At 37.7% G+C, this 21,726-nt stretch overlaps 1 protein-coding gene across 1 annotated transcript in view; it reads right to left on the bottom strand.

Annotated features, from left to right (window-relative positions):
- LMBRD1 (LMBR1 domain containing 1) overlaps positions 1 to 21,726 on the bottom strand; it is a 63,279-nt gene that overhangs the window by 17,168 nt on the left and 24,385 nt on the right. Inside the window, exons 8-12 of the mRNA XM_058801288.1 lie at positions 9,344 to 9,469; positions 6,797 to 6,949; positions 2,286 to 2,350; positions 1,420 to 1,522; positions 305 to 409 (exon numbers count right to left, since the gene is read on the bottom strand). Coding sequence (XP_058657271.1) covers positions 305 to 409; positions 1,420 to 1,522; positions 2,286 to 2,350; positions 6,797 to 6,949; positions 9,344 to 9,469 — 552 coding nt within the window. The remainder of the gene's footprint in view (positions 1 to 304; positions 410 to 1,419; positions 1,523 to 2,285; positions 2,351 to 6,796; positions 6,950 to 9,343; positions 9,470 to 21,726) is intronic.

Raw genomic sequence — 21,726 nt, 5'->3', positions numbered from 1 at the left:
GGCAACTTAATTCCAGTGGTTCAAAGCAGGTTTTCAGGTGTATTTACCTAAATTGCAAAGCACAGCTACTCAACCAAATTAAGTTCTATTTGTATTAATGGCCCAGAAGTCTGATAACTTGGTAAAATGAAACACTTCCCAAAAGCAGTGCAAATGGTACAACAGGCTTTTAACACTCATTAGACATACAGACAATGCTATTGGAAACACCCCACATTCATGAAGCAATACAAAAATCTTAAATATATTCAAGAGCACATATTTTTTAAATATCTGAGTATTAGAAACAAACTCTTTAATTTACCCTTGTCCAGAAGAACCATATTCCCATATTTCGAATCCCTGCCATTGAAGTGAAGATAAAATACATAACAATGGTTGTGATAAGAATATAATCAAGCGGAAAAACCTAAAACAAGAACACAAGCAGTTAAAAAGGAAAAAAGCTCTTCTCCCACTCAAAACTAAGTAGCTTCTACTTCTATAGCTTATATCTGAGGTTGTCAGAGTCCTATTTTACATAGCTGACTCCAAATATAGCTAACACAGCTTGCTGCTAATAGAGCTTAGACAATCTGGAAAAGCATTAAGCATTTTTATTAATTTAAGACATGCCTTAATTTTGAAGTGTTATGCATTTTTAGACCAAGAAATACTTAATTATTTTAAATACACCCACAGAATGACACGTCCACAGTGGCAACAATTATTTTAGGACTGCATATTTGTGACTATTTTTCTGATCATATTTGCATACAAAACTTATATTTACATTAATAAAAGCTTGACATAATATTGCTGCTGAACACACTTTTCTCAGTGAACTACAAGCTTAGATGTTCAACAGTTTTAAAACCTATGAGGAAGCAATGCATTGTGCTGACCCATTACACCAACAATACAGGAATACCTCAACTGGAGGGGGAATAAAGCACTAGCTTAATACCAAAGCTTTTCTTTTCTCAGTTTACTCATGACAAACTCAAATTTGTACGTGTACTTGTTGCCATCCAACTCTACTAAAGTTATCTGCTGCATGGTTTTACATTGGGTTTGCTTCCAAGACTAATGCCTCACTATAATATAGCCAATGTTGCATTTTTTTCAGTGTGCAATATATTAAAAAGTGAAAAGTAGCATTTACTTGACTAAAAAGGCCTAAGTGATAGCAGTTGTCATTCTCTGTTGCCACTGTAGTCTCATCACATTGATATCAGTTTCAAGCACCACCTTCCTTGCCCAAACTAGATTTCACTCACCCAAGATTTTCATATCAGTAGATAGTAACTAATAACAAGTTACCTTGCTCTTACTGAACACACATTTAGACAATATTGTTTTAATGAATTACTTGGGGAGAAGTTGAAAAGGAAATGGAAGAGCATCCCTACATATGTACATCACCACTTCTTTACTTACCCTTTGAAGAACTGGTAACAGCATATTCAATGGATTGGTCAGATTGGTTCCCAGAATTATAAATCCTGAGTCGAAGCCAGCTGAATGCAGAGCTTTGTCCAAACTGCAGTAATTAGAAAAACTGGTTAAGTACCGTGGCTCTCTCAGAGCTTTGTTTTTAGTTTTGCAAGGGCAACTCAAAAGAAAAAAAAACAAAAACAAAACAACAAACTGAACTAATCCCAGAGATGACAGCTGTCTAACATCTATACAGACACATGCTTTGCTTTACCACACTCAGGGCACTTGTTCTGTGAAAGATATATGGATTTCTGCATCTCCTCAGCATTTTTGCTTTTCACTGGTTTGGGTCATAAAGCATATTTTCCCAGCCTAACAGATCAAAAATGCCAATATTTGAGACCTTTGGTTAGTGTCAATCCACACTGACATCTACCAGATTTGCAGCTGGGTATGTTGCTTTTGACACTCTAAAACTATTTCTGTGTGTAATGCACATCAAAATGGATTAAACATGTAATTTACTGCAAGATTTTAAGCAACTGTTAACTAGTCAAAGTAACTGCAATAAGACTCATACAAGCAAGCAAAATACTTCTGTCATCTGAATTCAAACTTCCTGAACATATATACTTAATTTCTCTGCTGAACCAGAACTGTTCCCCACCTAAAAAAATGTTCTTTCTTCAGTTTGCTTTGGTACATTTTGCTCCATTTCAATATAAACTATTATAATGAGAAGTGCAACTCTATTGACAGAAATGTAATATTGAAAAGAAGGGGGTTGAGGCAACCATCCAAATTTTTCTATTAGAGTAGAAACTAGGTAATTTAAATGGTCAAGGAAAATGCTGAAATGCACTTACTTTGACAAGAACAGGGAGACAGTGAAGAGCAAGGCCACAATGATGAAGAACACTCCCCACACAATCTACAAGTAAAAAATTTAGAACAATTTAACTGAAAGTGTCGGCAGTTGATGCAAGAAGTGAACACTTGCCTTTGTTTCAATAACAAACTAATGATCTTGGAGCACTTCACAGCTTAAATACACTTGAAACAGTAACTTTTTGGTAAATACTTGAGAGAAGTGCTCCATGTTAAACACAGTTTGTCAAGTACTGATATCACATGCTCTAGTGTAATACAAAAATCTACCCCAATGTCAAAAGTGACATTAAGAGAAGAGATGACACATTACATTTAACAAAAATAGCATTTAGTAGAATTCACAACCTGTATTCTCTTTATTATCTGGAAAGCCTTGACCACCCCATGCGTGCCCACCTTCCAACAGGAGGCAACCCGTGCACAGCTTACAAGGAACATCTCACCCTTCCTGAGTAACAGCTCCCTTCTGTAGCACTATTCTGAAATGCACAATGACCAAGACACTTGGGAGTGATGAAAAACTCAACCAATCCCAAATGCCAGGTCTTCATTAAAACAGAGAAGTGTTTTTGTTATGCCTAACAAATACAGCACTCCCCCCAAGAATTGATTCTCCAAGCCGTCTCAACCAGAACACCACCGACTGTGTTTCCTGGATTAGCAGCTAGTTCAGGAAACTATTCTCCCTCCTGACAGGTTTTCTCCCTCACAATCTTCTCCCCTGAGTTTAGGGGATGATACACAGAAGAGAGCCCAGATAGGAAACTCATTCAGTTACAGTTCCAACAGTTTCACCGTATTTTCCTAGAAACCCTAGTCATGGAATACAATCAGGTAAGTGCACTGAACTTCCCAAAACAACATTTTCAGATTGCTAGACCTGAGACCTCAACAAAGTCATTTCAAAATTCTAAATGCAGGTGCACAATGCACGGTCTTCCACGTGAATGAGGGAGTTTCACAGTTTTATTAGCCTCAAAACTTGGCACACAACCATCATGAAAAGGTTAACAACTTTATTACAGCTGCTCATTAAAGACTCTCAGAGATACAATACTATTATTGTTCATTAAATTCTGAAGATAAACTTCCATCTGCAAACTCTAACACAATATTAGAACATCACTTACAGAGCCCCTCAAATTATGTAGGTCTTATTAGATATAGATTTAGAGATCAATATCAAGGTAAGTATGAAGTTTTGCATTTCCACATAATTAAATGTACTAAGATTTTACCTTTCCACAGCAAATCCTACTAGGTATTAGCTGTATGGGAAATAGATATTGAAAACCAATAGAGACCAAGAGTCTGAATCTCATAATTCTTCATTACCTTCTCCCAGCTATGCCCACTAGACAGGTATTTGTATCACCTCTGGAATATGCCTGTCTTATGAAGTGACATCTAACATTAAGAAATCCACAAACAGTTGGTACTTGTTTAAAAAGCCTCAAAAATAACTTCCAAAAATTGTTAATATTCATCCTGTATACAGACACCAAGCTCAGCAAAAGAGGTGCTGCTCCAGAGAATGGAGTAAGACATTTCTACTCCAGCCTGTTGAGAGGACTATGCAGGAGCAAATAGCCACACTTGGCCCATGGAGAGCCCCAGATCAGAACAAGAGGATATTTTCTAAAGGAAGCTGCAGCCTACAGAAATCCCACACGTGCTTCTGAGAGGAACTACAGTTCATGGAGTCCACTCACACTGGAATAGAAACAAAATGTGAAGAGGAAGCAAAGGCAGAGTAGAGTTTTATGGACTGATGGCAACTCCCTATTTCCCCTCTGTGCCACTCCAGAGTCAGGACAAAAGGAGTTGAGTCTTGGAAAGAGTGGGCATCTCTGCTCATGGAGATCTCAAAACAGAGCACTTGACTTCCTTATATTACCTTAGGCATTTCCAGTTTGCTCCAAACAGCTGTGAATTACACCATGAAAACACAGATGCAATACTGCAAACATTATTTTTGAGCGGACTTCCATGTTTCATATCCTATAGTTTTGTTCACATATTGAGCAAACATATCTACGTGCTCTGGAGGTTGTTTTCCCTAAAAACAATTTTAAAACTCCTGTAGAATACCACATTTCTCTTGTTGCTGAGAGGATCAGATGAAAGTGTAATAATCCATAAAAAAGGAAAGGACACATTTTGTAGAAAGAAATTAGACTGATTTAACATTACTCAACCACCTCATGTTGGCCAATACTCAATTCCCTGGGATCTTAAGATGTGAAGCTTTTGACTGAATTGAAAAACTAACAGCTTCATCTTTGAGTAAGCTTTGAATAAAATAATCCTCAAAAGAGGCTTTCTACTTAAAGAAAAAGTTTTGCCTTTAACAACAAATCACATGCTCATAGATATTTAGCAGTAGTAAAACAATTAAAGCAAGAACACTTGAGGACACAATACAAAGACATATGATAACAGAAGTTTGAATGTAGACACTATGCTAACATGGTAAAAGACCTTGAAGATTAAATGCAATTCCTGAACATGTTATTCTGTTTTGTCAGTCCCAATAAGAGCCAGTCATAAACTGACCATCCCAAATATAAAGCAGAAAAAGGATTCTCCATCTAGTACTTGCTTCACAGGAAACAGAATTTTTCTTGAAGTCTGAGAAGCAGTCACATAATTGAACAGTAATATCCAAATTGAAGGCACTGAAGGTAAAAATGTTGTAGAACAGTAAGCAAAGCTCCAAGATACTTTCTGCACTTCTACATTGAACAGAAGTACTACATATGGATATCAAACAGATTTTCACCTTTTCTTAAAGCCCAACTGAACAATTCAAAAGTTATATATCTGCAAAGACATCCCAAAGGCTCTTCAAGCAACACTAAAACAGCTCTGAAAGAGTTAACATGCAATTAAGTGATGGACATTACCACCTTCACAGGACAGCTCTAGTCAAAGTAAACAAGTTCTCTGACATGCTTCATAACACAACCATAGTCTAAGAAAAATCTGTCAGGAAAAATTATCCACCTGCAACTCTGCTTTAGTCTGTGATTCATGAGTCAACAACTCACAGTGACTGTCACAGTTACTGAGTGAACACAAAGCTTTCAAACCATGAAAACAAGGAGACACTGGAATACCATCCAGACTGTAGGTGATAAGCTGTAACTAATGTTATTGTATGCTTTCCTGTGAGAACACAATGAAACGTTCAAGTCCCAGAGACAAAATATACGGCCAACATATTTCTCAAATTTGAGCTTTATGTGAAAAGTTGTAGAAGCTTAATACCTTATACACAAGCTGTATTAAGTATTTTTAAATCAAAAGGAAGTCTCCAAACTGTTAAGATGAATAGTTAGGGATATTTGTCCTTTCAATGAAAGACTCAGTCTATATTTGTAATGTATCATAGCAAGATAACTGCACTAATAATTGCACACTGAAAGCTTTTGTTCAGTGGCAATTTCAGCCCAGCACTCAGCATTAACAGCAGCAATGACAGAAGAAATGGTTTACCCACCCCCCCTCCCAGCTTTCCCAAAAGCAGCCTACAGTTGAAAGTAATGCTGAAATTTCTTCCTACATCTAGTTGGCAAGAAATACTTTATATGGGAATACTGTTCATAAAGATACTAGTCTTCAAAACCAGGTATCTACTGAAAATCAAAGTCCTAAGATCAAAGAGAGCAAGATAAAAGCTTTACCCCAGTAACCATCTCCTTTGCATCGGTTAAGTATCACGACATTACATTCTACTCAGGTAGCTTGCTATTTATCAAGTAATTCCTTGGCAAGATGCTTGTTCCAAATGCATATATTATCAAAGTGTCTCATTTCTGCTGGATACATGTAATTTAGATTAATCTAAACTAACTGACAGCCATAGAATTCTTCCTTCTTCCCATTTTCATATTTTTGATTAAAAAAGTAAGACATTCAGGTTTTCTATGGCAGAAGCACCAAAGTAAATCAGCTAGGATTTGTTAATTTTTAATCTTAATCAGAGCTGAGACAAAGTAGAAGGTTTTCCAACAGCTCAGAGTTCACTATTGTTGTAATAGGACACAAAATAAAACAAGACACATGCTGGAACATCTAAGGTAAAAAGAAGGGCAGTTTATTTTCGAACTCCAATACTGATAAACTTTCAAAAGCGACAGTGGATTGGAGGATGAAATTGCCACCTCTCCAATGACACTGGTCAAACAAACAGTTTGTCAACTTTCTCCTATTCAAGAAAAGAATGCAAAACCAATCATTATTTACATGAAAGTGTGTGAAAACTCCATTGCAAAAAATGTAAACATCAGAGGGCTTTGAAGAACTTAGAAGAACAGGGCAACACACTATAGGGCTACCATCGTGTAGTACTGGAGTAAATTTAAAAAACAAAAGTGTAGTTGATATTCAGGGTGGTAATTCTTCAACTTCACCTGTGATTTATGTGGGAAAAAGGAAGTTGGAAGTTATTTCAATTTAAATACCTAAAAGTGAGAAGTTTTACCTTTAGAGGTCGAATAGCTTCACAAGCTTTTGTCCACCAGCTTTTCTCAATAGATTCCAGATGCCTCTCTCTCCTTCGAAGTGTCCTTAACCTCTCTTCCAGTTGCTGCAATGTCCGTCTATCCCTTGATGACAGAGGACGTCCATCTCTGCACTGGTAACAAAAGAGTGCAAAAGATCAAGAGCCACCAAGGCAAGAAAATAGACTTGACAGCTACTTAAATTATTTACAACAACTCTTAAAGAATTACTAGTATATAATTCATGCATGTATAATTTCTATGACTATCAAGAGCATGAAGCACAAAAGTCAGAAGCTGCAACAGAGGAATTCCTATTAGGTGGCAGAAACTACTTTTCATAATAAAAGTTTTCAAAAACTTTAACAAGGTGGAGAGTCTCCATTGTTAGAAATAGTTTAAAAGCACAGTCATTATCTAAATAACCTGATCTAGCCTGAAAGAGATGCATATTTTGTGTGGAGGATTGAACAGGGGGATTTTCAGGTCACTTCCCATTAAATTCCACAATTAAGCCCATATATCCGACTCAGCACTTCTTATTTTCTTTCCAATACTCCACTTGATACTCAGTTATGTTTCTTGAGCAAGAAACATAGGTGAGATAAGAGGAAGCATCACCCCAAGAATTAGGTGAATGTACCAGATAGTTTGTTTGATTATTATGTTTAGGAAAGTACTTTAATTTTGAGCCTTTACACTGAACAGGAACCCTTACACTGCTGTGAAGTGAGTAGCACAGCCTCACATCTCAGTTATTTAGTATAAGCAAAAGCAACAAAATGGGCATTAGGGAGCTGAACCAAAATTGTTTCTAACATTGATGCTTGTGTATTACAAACTCATACTTGGCAAAAAAGATTCTTTTATAGTAGGAAGCGCACTAAAATGATATTTTCAAGTCGTGAAATTCCTTATCAATTTTATTCTTATTTTAAAGGATCATTCCTACAAATAATCTAACAGTTTGTAACACTGAAGAAAAAAAATGAAATAAATTCTTCAAAAAGATTATGACCACATCATAGCTGTACATAATACTTAAATTGGAGATTACAATGTACTTTTAACAGGAACACAATACTATACCCTGTATGGAACCTCTGTGACTTAAAAAGGACTTTCTGACAACAGTTCAATTTCCCAATCTACAAGTTCAAGCTTCAATTACTTAAGACTAATGAAATAAACCTACCAGATGCACTAACAATACAAGAACATACTACATATTGAATCTCAGTAGCATACCTTCATACTTCTAGTTTTTACTGTATAGTAGTCTCAGTAACACTTTATTCACAACTTAATGCATACATAACTGAAGATTTCCATTACAGAATGCAGAAGAATCCTGACAAGAATGCATAAACCAAGAAAAATTACTTTGCACTAAACGTCATGTTACAATACAGACAAACTAAGAACTTCCAAGTTGTTGAACCTGAAGTTTTGCCAGACCAAACAGTAAGACCAGTTCCATGCCAATTATCATGATCAACAAGGTCTTGTATAACAAGTAATGATCCATTTGTCACAGCTTTCTCATTTTTCTCATATTGATTCCAGTAAGGGATGCCTTTGTGTTGTAGTACTTTGTGCAAAACCAAAACACGATCATTTGAACAGACAAAGTGTCTAGAACACTGAAGATGCCCACACTGTAGAGGTAAGCCAAGTATCCAGGGAAGACTGTTGGAACTGCTTCAACATCTCTAAGGTCTACTATCACAGAGCATATAACAGCACAGATGGACTGCCAGGAGGGAAGGGAGGCACCTCAATGTCACTTTTCTCAATCAAGGCTGCAAAAACACTGGTCAATCTGAAATGGGTTGAAAAAAGAGGTGGGAGATTCTCCCCCATCATCTTTTATGTAAAGAAATCTTACCCTCCTTTGGCTTGCACTCAGATTGTTAAAAGTGTCTTGCTTATATGAGGCACAGCATTCCCATTAGCTGCAAAACCATTATGGGTTTACAAATGGTGTTCACATCCTAGGGATATTTAGGACTCAGAACAGCTTTCCATCTGTATGCTTTTCCTAAAGAAATTATTTATAACAGCAAGGTACATTAACTGGGAAGCAAGAATATCTGGAGCTGTTATTTATTCATAAAGATGATTAATAGTTTGATGAATCTAAATCATGACAGCTCTTTGTAGCAAGTATCCAGTGTTAACTGTACTGCATTGAGTAAATCAACAAACTGGATGCTGTTTCTGGTAGCAGACTAAATGAGGTTAATATCTACAAAGCATCTCTTCCATCCAAGCAGGCCTGGAGAAGCTTGAGTTTAATTTGTTAACACTTGAGTTTAATTTGTTAACAGAAATAACTACTGCTGCAGGACTGACATGAAGAATGTAATCCCTGCTACACAAGCCACCACACGTGTTTCAAAGTAACTCAAATAACTGCAAGCTATTAACTTCTGACTTGCTATTCTTTCTGGAACAGACTCTACAGCATGCCCATAGTTAGCAAGGAAAAAAAATCATTAAGAAAGTGAGAACAATGAAGATCTTACCTTTGATTTAATCCTCAATAAATGTTGTTCCACTTCTTCAATATCTTCAGTGTTCTCCAAACGTTCATAAGATGCACTGGTAGTTCCTTTAATCAAGTTCAGAGGCAAAGCTGACATACCATAAGCCTTAAATAAAAAAGGAAACACACAAACTCAAATTTTCTGCCATATATTTTCATCTGATAAGGCTGATCAATGTTGTACAGCTATGAGGCAGCACAAATGGGTGTTTTTTTCATCCCATCTCTTACGAAGGCATCCAATTTCCTTCCTCTTTTGCGCAAAACAAACATGCCATGCAAATTCCAGCATCCCACATCATTCCAGTGGTACTTAAGTGTCTCATGACTGCTCAGACATCTATTAAGATTTCATATAAGCACAGTACATTGATAATTTATTAAACTAGCCCTTGTTTTTTGTAAATCACATAGCTTCCAGAAATCTTAACCTTCCCACTTTAGATCAAAATCAACATTTTGTGCAATACAGAAACTTCTAGAAAATGAACATTAGTAGTTTTAGAAGCAAAGCATAAACAAATTCTTTGCAGCCAGGAGTGTTCAAGTTGCTTTTGAATAAAATTGAGTTGAAAGTACTGAATTTACTAAAACCAAAATTCTGCAGTTAAAAGGCAGTAAAAGCTATGTGAACATCTGAACTCAGCTATATTCCAAGACTGCTCAGACAACCATCCATAAATTTCCTCAGAATTTACTCGTCATTATAAATTCTATGTCATTCAATGTGTTTTGCCAGCTTCTACATCAACAGTACACCCAGATTTTTCCAATGCAAAGTCCATAAGCTTTCCTCTAACAAAAAGAAACATATTTGAGGCAAGGTAAACAAGAAAATGGCATTACTTTCTCTCTGTTACCCTATGATTCTTACAGATCAAGGCCAAGATCAGAAGTTACTCCAGGCAGTTTAGAGACATTAGCCATAAGCTTGTAATTTGTTTATTGTGGATGATATGTTGCTCTTAGTGAAGAGCTCAGCAGGAAGGTTCTTCCCTCCCTCAGCAATTAACACACACAATTTTACTAGAGTCTTTGACATCTGAACACTTGCTAACTTCAGAGAATTGTTTAGGTTAAAAAAGACCTCTAAGATTATCCAGTTCAACCAGTAAGCTAACGCTGCAAAGTCCACCACTAAACCATGCCTCTAAGAGTCATGTCCACAAGTCTTTTCAATATTTCCGGAAGTTTGAAGAGCAGTTTTCTAGATATTCACAGAAATACCACTTCCTCCTTCAAGCACAGCTTTACATTTTCTACTGAGAACAGATCTAACACAAATGCTAGTGTGTTAAAAATGTCACCATACATGCTGTCACATCATGAGTTTTCTGTACACAAGACATGATTTGACCTGCTTAGAAACCTACTTCGACATACTGAAGTCTCATGCTGAGCCCAGAGCAAGGCACTGCCCATTTCTGATTGTATCTTTGAATATGCCATAACTTAGCCTGGGCTTGACAACTGTCAGTGTGCCAGCTCTCCCTTTAGACCATCTCCTCTGAAAGTATTTAAGTATATAAGATGTCTTGCCACCCACATGAGGCTGCAGATATTGTCTACCTAGACTTCAGCAAAGCCTTCAACACCATATCCCACTCTGCACTCTGTTGGAAAAGCCAGCAGCCCACAGCTTGGACAGAAGCACTCTGCTGGGTTAAGAACTGGCTGGATGGCCAGGCCCAGAGAGTGGTGGTGAATGGTGCTGCATCCAGCTGGCAGCCATGGTGACCCCCCAGGAATTTGTGTTGTCCCCAGTTCTGTTTAATGTCTTTACTAATGATCTGGGTGAGGGGAGTTAGTCAACCATTAGCAAATTTGCAAGTGACAAGCTGGGGGAGAGTATTCATCTTCTGAAGGGTAGGAGAGCTCTGCAGAGGGACCTGGAAAGGCTGGATCAATGGGCTCAATCCAATGACAGGAGGTTTAACAACACCAGGTTCCAGGTCCTGCACTTTGGCCACAACAAACCCCTGCAGTGCTACAGGCTGGGGGAGTGATTGGACAGTGGCCAGGCAGAAAGGGACATGGAGATACTGATGGACAGCCAGCTGAACATGAGCCAGGGTGTGCCCAGGTGGCCAAGCAGGCCAACGGCATCCTGGCCTGTGTCACAAGAGTGTGGCCAGCAGGGCCAGGGCTGTGATTGTACCCCTGTACTCAGCAGTGGTGAGGCTGCACCTCCAGTGTTGTATCCAGTTCTGGGCACCCAATTTAGGAAGGCTGCTGAGATGCTGAAATGTGTCAGGGAAGGGCAACAAAGCTGTTGAAGGGTCTGGAACATACATCCTATGAGGAACATCTGAGGGAGCTGGGGCTGTTCAGCCTAGAGAGAAGGAGATTCAGGGGAGACCTTATCCCTCTCTACAACTCCCTGAAAGGAGGCTGTAGCCAGGCGAGGATCATCTCTCTTCTCCCTGACCAGCGTCAGGCCAAGAGGATACTGCACCAAGGAAGGTTTAGGACATAAGGAAGAAGTTCTTCACAGGAAGGGTGATTGGGCATTGGAATGGGCTGCCCAGGGAGGTGGAGTGACTGTACCCTGGAGGTGTTCAAGAAAGGACTTGATGTGGCGCTTGGTGCTATGGTCTAGTTGACAAGGTGGTATTAGGTCATGGGTTGGACTTGATCTCAAAGGTCTTTTCCAACCTAGCTGATTCTGTAAAAAGCCCTCTCCTACAATTCTCTTCTCTAGACCAAACAAATTCCTTCAGTTTTCATTTATGGGTTGCTTTCTACAACTTCGTAATCATGTCCATAAGTGTTCATTGGGGCCTCTGTTTCATAATCTAGGGGACCAAAACCAGACAATTTTCAGATGTGGCTTTGGAAGCGACAAGTACAATGACAATGTCTACTCTCTTGCTGAGGCAAGCTCTGGACACTATTTGTATTTCTGCTGCAAGGCACACTGCAGGATCATGCTCACCTTGCTGCCCACTAGGACTTCCAGGTCATTTCCAGCAGAACTATCTCCCAGCTGATCAGACCCAAGCACTAACTGCTGCTTGCAATAAACCCCCTTAAGATCTGCTAAACCTGATGTCATTCTTGTTGGCCCAATTCTCTTATCAGTCAACATCTCTATGGTGGCTCTTTGTTCTATCTACTTCTCCAAGTCTGGCATATTTCTCAAACTATATGATTACTCGACCCCATCACCCAGATCATTTGTGAGGACTCAACAGTATTGGGCCCATACTGACCCCAAGGAGCTCACTCAGGTCACTAGCAGTGTAACTACAGAATTCAGGGGACATGTGAACACTGTCAACTAAAAGGCAAGTCACAATTTACCTGAGGTCCCTCTCTGGAACACAAAACACTTCTAGCCAGTGCCAGTATGCAGAAACATGTAAGACATCACTATGAAAATGCGCCTGAACAATTTTACAAACCTGAGCTTAGAAGTAAATAGATATGAACATCTGAGGTTTCTACCTGTTCTTCAAACAACTAACATATCAATTAACATAGCAAGTATTCACTCTATGAAATAGTTAAGAAATAAAATCCAGGGCTTTAAAGCTTAGTTTAAGTTTCTACAAGGAAAAATAGAACTCTCAAAGTGATGCATTGTTTTTGCTAATGTGAACTACATACTTGAACATCAAGTGTGCTCCAGTGATAAAGGCTGTCTAAGGTCCTTCCCTGCATACAGAAGATGCTAATAGTAACATGATTATGCAAGTAAGGCTCCCATCATCAGTGTGGGAAAAGAACACATTGGTCGTTCAAGATAACAATATATAGAATGAAGGACAGAAAAATGAGTAATCCCATGTGATGTGTCACAGGTCTGAACAGAAGCTGTATTAGCTCATTTTCAGGGCTGCATTTCCCTTCAGGCTGATAAAGAAGTTCAAAGTTGCCCTGGACAAAGTTTTAATCCCTTGGGTTAGTACAAGTGTCAAATTATTCAAGGGCTATTATGTTAGGCATCTGCAACTTAACCAGCAAACAATGTATTGAGGATAGCCAAGTAAAACAAACCAGAGATGCACACTCCAGCCAAGAGAGGTCTTAGTCCTGAAACAAACTGTGGGTTCAAAGTTTGAAATATGAATCAAAATATATCAAAATGAGCCTTTAAAGCAGTTAACACAAGTTAATTGATGTACATAAACTTACATAAAACAAATAATTAATTCTTGACATATTTATACCACTGAAACAACAGATTCCAGGACTTATTCTCAGACAATTTTTTGGTCTAGAATTGTTAAATCAAATGAGAGACACTACCAAAGAGTAAGTAACCAGACATCCAAATGTACAGTCATTTACAGTGTACATGTAGTTTTGTAACACAGGCTCTTAAAAATGAACTGAGTCTGGTACCAAACACCAAGTGTTCAAGCTGGTATCTGATAACACATGTTGCAAGGGTTCATCTCTAAGGCCTAAGGCTCTATCTCTGCTCTTGCTTGAATGCCAGATCAGCTTCATTGAAACCACATTTTTGAGTAGAAAAATAATTTCAATTTATAGTTAAACCAATTTATTTTAGAGACATCGCCTGTCTCTCGAATTACCACAAGTGCTCAATGTAAGAGACCACCACTATCATTTAGCTTAAGGGCTGGAAAGCCAAATCCTTAGAGCTCACTACCTATTAACTACAAGTTAGAAGCATCATCCATGAGAAGCTGTCTTGTTCTCACTTGAGTTTCTGTCCACAGGCACCTCTGGATAGATGAGGTTTTTACTTATAGACCTTTTGAAGCATAAGGCCTTCTATGCTAAAGGATAAGAAGAAAAAGACAACAACATACTGCAACAGAAAACCCAGCTTCTCAACCCTATGAGAACAGTCTAAACAAAGCTTTTGAGATTCCTGTCTTATTTGTTACTCATGGAAGTAGTAGTTCAGTCAGACAGTAATCTGAAAATAAATCCATCTACAGGAAGAGCATGTCACTCCCATGAATGCCACAAATAGATCAGTACCTTCATGCAGTACCAGCTGGCACTGAAGAGCAGCAAGAAGCGTGCTCTACCTGTTCTCTGAACATGGCACTGAACCCAAATAAAATCCATGCTCCAGACAGAGTATTCAATACCTTATGAGAAACCACATAAGCATTGTGTCTAATTTGCTTAATCTCCACTTTTCCCAGGTCCCTTTCCTTCTCATCCTGCAGCAGATTCGGCCACTCTCGTGTCATTCACAGTTGGGATTTAGAAGGAAGAGTTACTGTTCTGATTCTTAGTCTTGCAGACTCAGCACATCACAACACTTGAGACTTGCCACACTCACATAACCCATGGGCAGATGAGGGAAGTCTTTCTTATTAGCTGCCTTCCATGCTGATAATAGTCACTCAGAAACAGAAAACAGAACATAAGTGAGGTTGCAAGAAGTTGCAAAATCATGTTTTACTGACACTGTTGCATCAAGCAACTACTTCAGGGATAAACTCTTGAGTATTAAAAAGATCCAGAAAGGTTTTCCACTGGAAACTATAACCTCTAGTGTAAGATTTCAAAATTGCACAAACTATGAAAGAATATCACTTAAAGGGTATGTTAAGGTGGGAACACCTAATTATCAGCCACATCAGCCATAAGCACATAGATCAGTTGAGAGGAAGACAGCAAACCACACTAAAATTAATATACTAAATCACTTTAAAATAGAGTTAAATGACTTAAAGCTGAACACCTACCACAAAAAAGCCTGAAGCCATCAGGGATTATAATTTAACTGGAAGCTGATTATGTTTCATTTTCTAATCTGCTATGTTCAGCTGGTAAGATATGGTCAAATGATTAACCTGTGGCCCAAACAGAATAATCACTCCTTGTTAGAGATCAAGCAGAACAAGTAAATATTTTCTCATCAGCTTGGTGCACAACCAGAACTAAAAATAAAGATAGCTTAACAGCTCTTTCTGGTTAAAGATATTTAAGAAATCAACTTGTGATTTCAGTAAATTATTGAAAAATGCTTGTGTAGCATATCAGAAAGACTTCCTACTACATTTATTATTAGGAAGTCTATATATCATGCAAGTGGTTTTAAAGTGGTTATTACTAAGGTTTTTAAAAGACATCTATCTAATCTTGGGCAAGAGGTGCAGAAATAAATATTGACAAACATTTCTTGCACAGCAGTGCCCTCTAGCGAAGTCACATAAAAAAGCCAAATTAAAAAGAGAATTCTTATAATCACCGTGTAAAAGACAACAAAAATGTTCTCAGCTTTAGACACAAATATTCATATTCCTATTTTCTTACAACAGCTTATTTCAATGCTTCACCTCAAAGTGTGCCCATGAAAGACAAAATGTTCAGTTCTACCAACTGGACTGACAAAAATGCATCTATTCAAGTTAGAACCAGCTAAACTATTTTAATATACGCAGGACTTAGGAAATACAGTCAAGTATGAGCTAATTTTCTTTAATACAAATGCCCCAGTTAAAAACCCCCTCCATTTAAATTGTTATTGGTATAGAAGATGCTTTTATATACTAGTAGCCTAATCAGCTTTTTATTTCAATTATGCTAGCCACGAGGGAAGTCACAGGATACCTTTTACCCTTCACAACAACCAACACAATTCAGTTGCTTATGCTGAACAGTTTCCTATGGACACAAGGCATTCTTGCCAGCACTGCTTCTGACTGAGCACACTGCTCAGTCCAATTAAATAGCCTCAAGGGAGGTGCACTTTCAGGTGTCACACCAACCCAAGCAACACTGAGTTTGTGAAAGAGGAACTGGGACTCCACTTTGATTGAAACTGGACCTCCTCCGTGCAGCTTGATTGCACAGCTCTTCTGAAAAGTTACCTGACCTTGCAAGGATTCATCACCTGCTTTCTTCTAAAGCCACCTGTCCCATCTCTGACTACCAACTCATACTACCATTCAAAAATAAAAATTGGAATTTAACAACCTTACTTTCAGAACATCATTAAGCATGGCAAATAATAACAACAGTTTATATATCTTCCCTTAAATTATGAGGGCTAAAGGAGAAAGACTATTAAATGCATCTGAAGATGGCAAGCTCTCTCATGGACAGTTGGCTATTTGCTTCCTCTAAAAATTTCATGCCATGCATCTTCAAAAGTCATTCAACATGTTATCTGGTAAAAAATCAGTTTTTCATAAGAAGTTCTAGCATCCAGTCTTCAGTTGCTATTAGAGCACATAACTTTTGAATAACATTGTTGTAAAAAACATCTCAAAGGGTGGAACAGATTGACCAAACAGGTTCACTACGGCAATTCCTGCATGATCCGCAGTACTCAACATGAATATTGCACTGAGCACATTTCTCTATTCTTCATCCCGACCATATCCTGCTATACACTCACCTTCATTTCTCATAGTAGTGTTCTCTCTCCACTATACAGACTCATTGTTTGCCAGTGTTCAAGTGGACAAAAAGTGCTGTCAAAGTTTATAGGATACAGAAGCCAAATACAACAGCCTCTACATTACAGCTGTTCTACTACACATGGTGAACTTGTGCTTGCTGGACAAAACATCCGTGAAAGAATTAATTCTGCTTCAGTTACAATACTGATCAGAATTATTTTGCCTAGCAGTCACCTTCTATACTGCCCCATCAGGCTTAGAAAAGCATTAACAACCAAAAGATTAACCTACTTTCCAATTCTAAGATTTGCAAGTACAAAACAATTTACCCACCAGTTTCATATCTACAGTTCTCCAACAGTGTAGTAGGAATCAGGCTGTTAAAACAACCATCAAACTGGTTTGTTATTTTGGTTATTTACTACTTCACAGAGAAGTGAACATAATGAAAGAATTACATTTCTATTTCAGAATTGGCATTGAAGTTATTAAATAGTAGTGACGATGAATTGATGAATCTCAATTTCTCAATAGCTGTTTGACATCTGCTTAAAAGATCACTCATGAATGAGTGCTTTTAAGGTTAGGCAGATTCTAAAAGGTTTTAAGCTCTTTGATTGTTAATAACATCAACTGCAGAAAAGTAAATCATAATCCAGATAAAAATTAGGTGTGAAAAGGTCATCACATTTGTGAGTAGACAAGCTAAGCTTTCTAACATTTCCTCTTTCAGGATGGAGAAAAAAATGAGCACTTTATAGTTCCATAAGAAATCAAATAATGCTTATTAAATGTTCGGAAAAATTACAAAGCCAATTATAATCATCCTTCAAGGACATGCTAAGTGAGATGCACAAGATCACTCAAAAATTAATCTGCCTACTGTTGTATGAGCAACTCATTATTCTGTCTCAAATTCAAATAGCTACCTGGAGCTGACAACAACTATTGTTTTAATACCTAAGGCCATGTAGAACCATCTCAATGAAAAACACATTAATGAAAAAATAGATGCAAACTACATCATCTGTGAAACTGTTTCAAATTCTCCCCCAGCCAAAACCAGCATAGCACTGCAGGCCTAATTTATCATTTTCTTGTTACTATTCCATATTTATAGACATAGAAAGCTGTCAGTATAAATCATCAAGGTCATGGACTTGCAGAGCCCTCTTGAAGATCACCTATTCACATGTCTTACAAAACAATTTTAAGTATCAAGCATTGTACATCAGTACTATACATTACATAATACCAAAAAAGTAGACTTGGGGATAAAGGTTGAAAACAGATAAGTGACTACCAATTAAGAATTGTGTTGAGAATTAAGACATATTAAGACATACCTAAATAATGTTGTTCATTTAAACATTGCATGTACTTGAGAAAATGAAATATGTTTATGCTCTTGCCAGTAATATTAATGTATCAAGTGAACATTTGTAGACTTCATCTACATTATTCACCTATGCTACTTTACTTTTTACCCCTTAAAAAGTTAAAAATCTAGCATACACAAGTTGCATCTTTTTTGTCCCTTCCTGATCTTCCAAACAGTCAATTAAAATCAAGAAAAGATTATTCTTTGGTATATTCAGCAGGGAAACCCAACTTGAAGTTTTAGTATTATATTCTAAAAAGACATACTAAAAAGTATCAGTCCAAAGTCAGTCAAAAGAAACATAACTGCAGCTTTTATATTTTTACATCCATTCACAGAAAGAAGCAACTTTGCTTTTCATCCAACCAAGTTGCAAAGTTACAAAACAAAGGAAAAAGAAATTTGTATTACTTGGATTAAGAACAGGTATTAAAAGTTTGGTTGTTCCCCTACTCTGAATTGGCAGTCTCCCTTTCATTTACCCAATGAGCTTCTGAAAATTGCCACCTATCAAAGTACTTCAAAGCTATTACTATCTTCTGACAGAATCATCTTGCACAAACTAGCACTAGTTATTAACACGTAACTACTTATTTTCTGACACGGCGTAGTTTTACAACAAAGAGCCCAGCACAGTTTTTGAAACACTAGTTGTACTGAGGTGAATAAATCATAGTAAGAATCTCTAATAAATCTTTTATTTTTTCCACAAATTAACAGCTGTGATGGAATAAATAGCTGTCCAACACGAGCTAAATGAGGTTCTAACAGTAAAACCAGTATTGTAGAAAAAATTAATCCAATAAAGAACCAATCTTATTGCCAACCACTGTCACCTCAACCCTTTCATAGGCAAGACCCAAACTTAAAGAGAAGACACCTCACACCATGAGGTACAATGCGACCCATTGGTACCACTGTAAACTCTGCAAATTCACACAGCAGAATGCCTGAGGTTTGGATGGACTCTGGAGGTCATCCAGTCCAACACCTCTGCCCAAGCAGGGTCCCCTAGAGCTGCTTGTCCAGGACCATGTACGTATGGCTCCTGAGTATCTGCAAGGAGAAGACTCCACAATTCTGTTCTTCATTGCATTAACAGCTCACCATGTACTTCAGAGTAATGTAACAAACCAATCAGGGCCTTGAGAGGCCCCAAACACTGGACTTATGGCTAAAAAAATAGATTTTAACTACATTAGTCCTTGGGGTAAATTTGTTAGTTCCATAATTGAAACTGTAGCCATTTACAGTCTCAGTAACACCACCCTGCTGTATCCCTGCTCCTGTGGAAGCAGGAGGATCTGCTTTCATAAAGGAAGCCTGGGCACATACACATGCTGAAGTGAGCTTTTGCTCTCTATTTCTACTCGAATTCAAAGCTACCTGCTGACAGTACCAAAGCCTTTTCCCCCCAACTTCTCACATTATTGTATATTGCCACAACACAAATTCAATTTTAGAGTAGCCATAATCTAATTCTTCATGCTGAAGGCCACACAAAGCAGTACTCTTAACATACATTTAACTAATTGCAGAATGGATAAATTGCACTGCCAGAGACTTTAATAAAATCACTTGATTCATCTCTTTCATGGTTTCTTCCATAAATAACATTTTAAGATGAAATCAGTCAACTGCAGTCACAGCACTCCTATTTATTTTTAGTGTTTTCTGTTAAAGTAGGCATTCAATGTAAGGCCATTTTTAATTAGGTATGAAGGGATTTGCTATCATATTACAAAACAACCTTTATTAGGCAAGCATTTAGCATTAAGATTTTTTTCTTTACTGTGAATGAGTACATAGAAGACCAGATATACCTGTTCCTAATCTCCCTTTAAGAATGGAATAGCAAACTCTGGCACTGAAACAGGTTGAGGATATGCAGTAAGTCAGGGGAAAATAAAATTTCAGTTACATCTATACCACAAATCCTGAACTCTTCACTGTGTAAACCACAGATCTGAGATCACCTCTGTCCAGAGACACAGGAACTCAGACCACACATGGTGTCCCTATCCTTTTTTCCATCATCTACTAAGCATTTGTGGAAAATTTTGAAATAGGTGTCTTAATTCTTGTGTTCACACTTACATAACAATGTTCTCTTTCTGTGCTTAAAAACAACAACTAACACCAATGATCAAAGAGTGGTTTGATGACTAAGCACAAAGATCTCCCACCTTTGGAAACTAGCATAAATGATTTGATAGGCAGCAGAAGGCTACCTGAAAAACAAAGACTTGTCTGTGCACTCATGTCTGTCTCACCTAGAGGTGATTTTTTTATACAAGGCTAATATGGCAAAAAAAGAAAAAAACACCCCACAACACAAAGACATGGGAAACTACCAAGAGAAAAGAGTCACTCCTTCCAGAATTGTGTTCTGCTCTGAAGTAGAGCAAGTGCAGTAATCCAAACTGGCAAAGACAGACTACACTCTGAGCCAACCACTCCCTGAAGTTCAGGCAAGTACAACAGCCCAGAAACTTTTCATTCCTAAAGCAATTTCTGCATTATGTCATACCACAGGGATAAGTTCAGCCCATGCTGCTGCAGGTGAAAAGAGCTTAAATATGGAAGCCTGATCATCACTGCTGGTGGGAAAGGTGCCATGAAAGCTCTAAAGCTTTCATAAAAAAAAACCAAAAAAAAACAAAGAAAACACTGTTCCAGGTAGGAAAACAGACCTTCTAATAGGTGTTTTTCACTGTCTGTGACACATTTGTACTTCAGTCCACCCATACATCAAAGCCAGCTCACTGCTAAGATTCTACAACTGCCTGCAAACAATGAAATAAACCTCACATCAGACATACACAACAACCCACTCCTGTGTGAGCTCATGCCCAAAACCTCTGTAAAATAACTCCTCCATTTCTCCCACTCTCCCTTAACACCTACTGTAAAACAGAACAGAGAGTTACAGAAGAACGAAATACAACAGTTAAAAATAAAGGAAATCAATTTCACACTCCAGACATTTGCATAAAGAGCTCAGCTGAAGTTTACAAAGCAACAAATTAGCACAAAAGTCTTAGTAATTAAGGCATTCAGATAAGAGTTCTCATGCCTGATGTTTCACCTCATTTATCACTCAGTATTTATATAAGTTGTAAATACATTGACACTAAAGCAACAGTATTGAAGATTTAGGTATTTTCTTCATCTGAGAAAATACAGACAATACAGAACACTGGAATTATTGAACATGGATTTCCAGGTTCCACATATTTCCAGGTTCAGCTAGTGTTGAAGACAGAAGCATACTGTGATACTCAGCTGAATGGTGCCTACAACCAGTATGGGTTCAAAAATAAGTAGGCAATAACACTGGAATTAGGAAATATTAGCAGTAAATTGAAAAAAAATCCAAGAATCACATAATCATTAAGGTTGGAAAAGACCTCCCAAGATATTCAAGCCCAACTTTTGATGGAACACCACCATGCCCACTAAACCATACCACAAAGTGCCACATTTGCTAAGGTTTTTGTTGTACATTGTGAAAATAAAGCCACTTTATTCCTGACTGAAGTGTAAACAATCTCACATTTTAGATGTTTGCAAACAGTTATAAAACCATACTTGGTTTTTGAACAAAACACTCATATTATTCTCTCAGCTAAGGTGTTTTTTTCT

Source organism: Ammospiza caudacuta, chromosome 3 (genome assembly GCF_027887145.1).
Source record: "Ammospiza caudacuta isolate bAmmCau1 chromosome 3, bAmmCau1.pri, whole genome shotgun sequence".
NCBI classification, from domain to species: Eukaryota; Metazoa; Chordata; class Aves; order Passeriformes; family Passerellidae; genus Ammospiza; species Ammospiza caudacuta.
The sequence above is the reverse complement of the archived record's forward strand: the minus strand, read 5'-3'. Positions and strand labels throughout refer to the sequence as shown.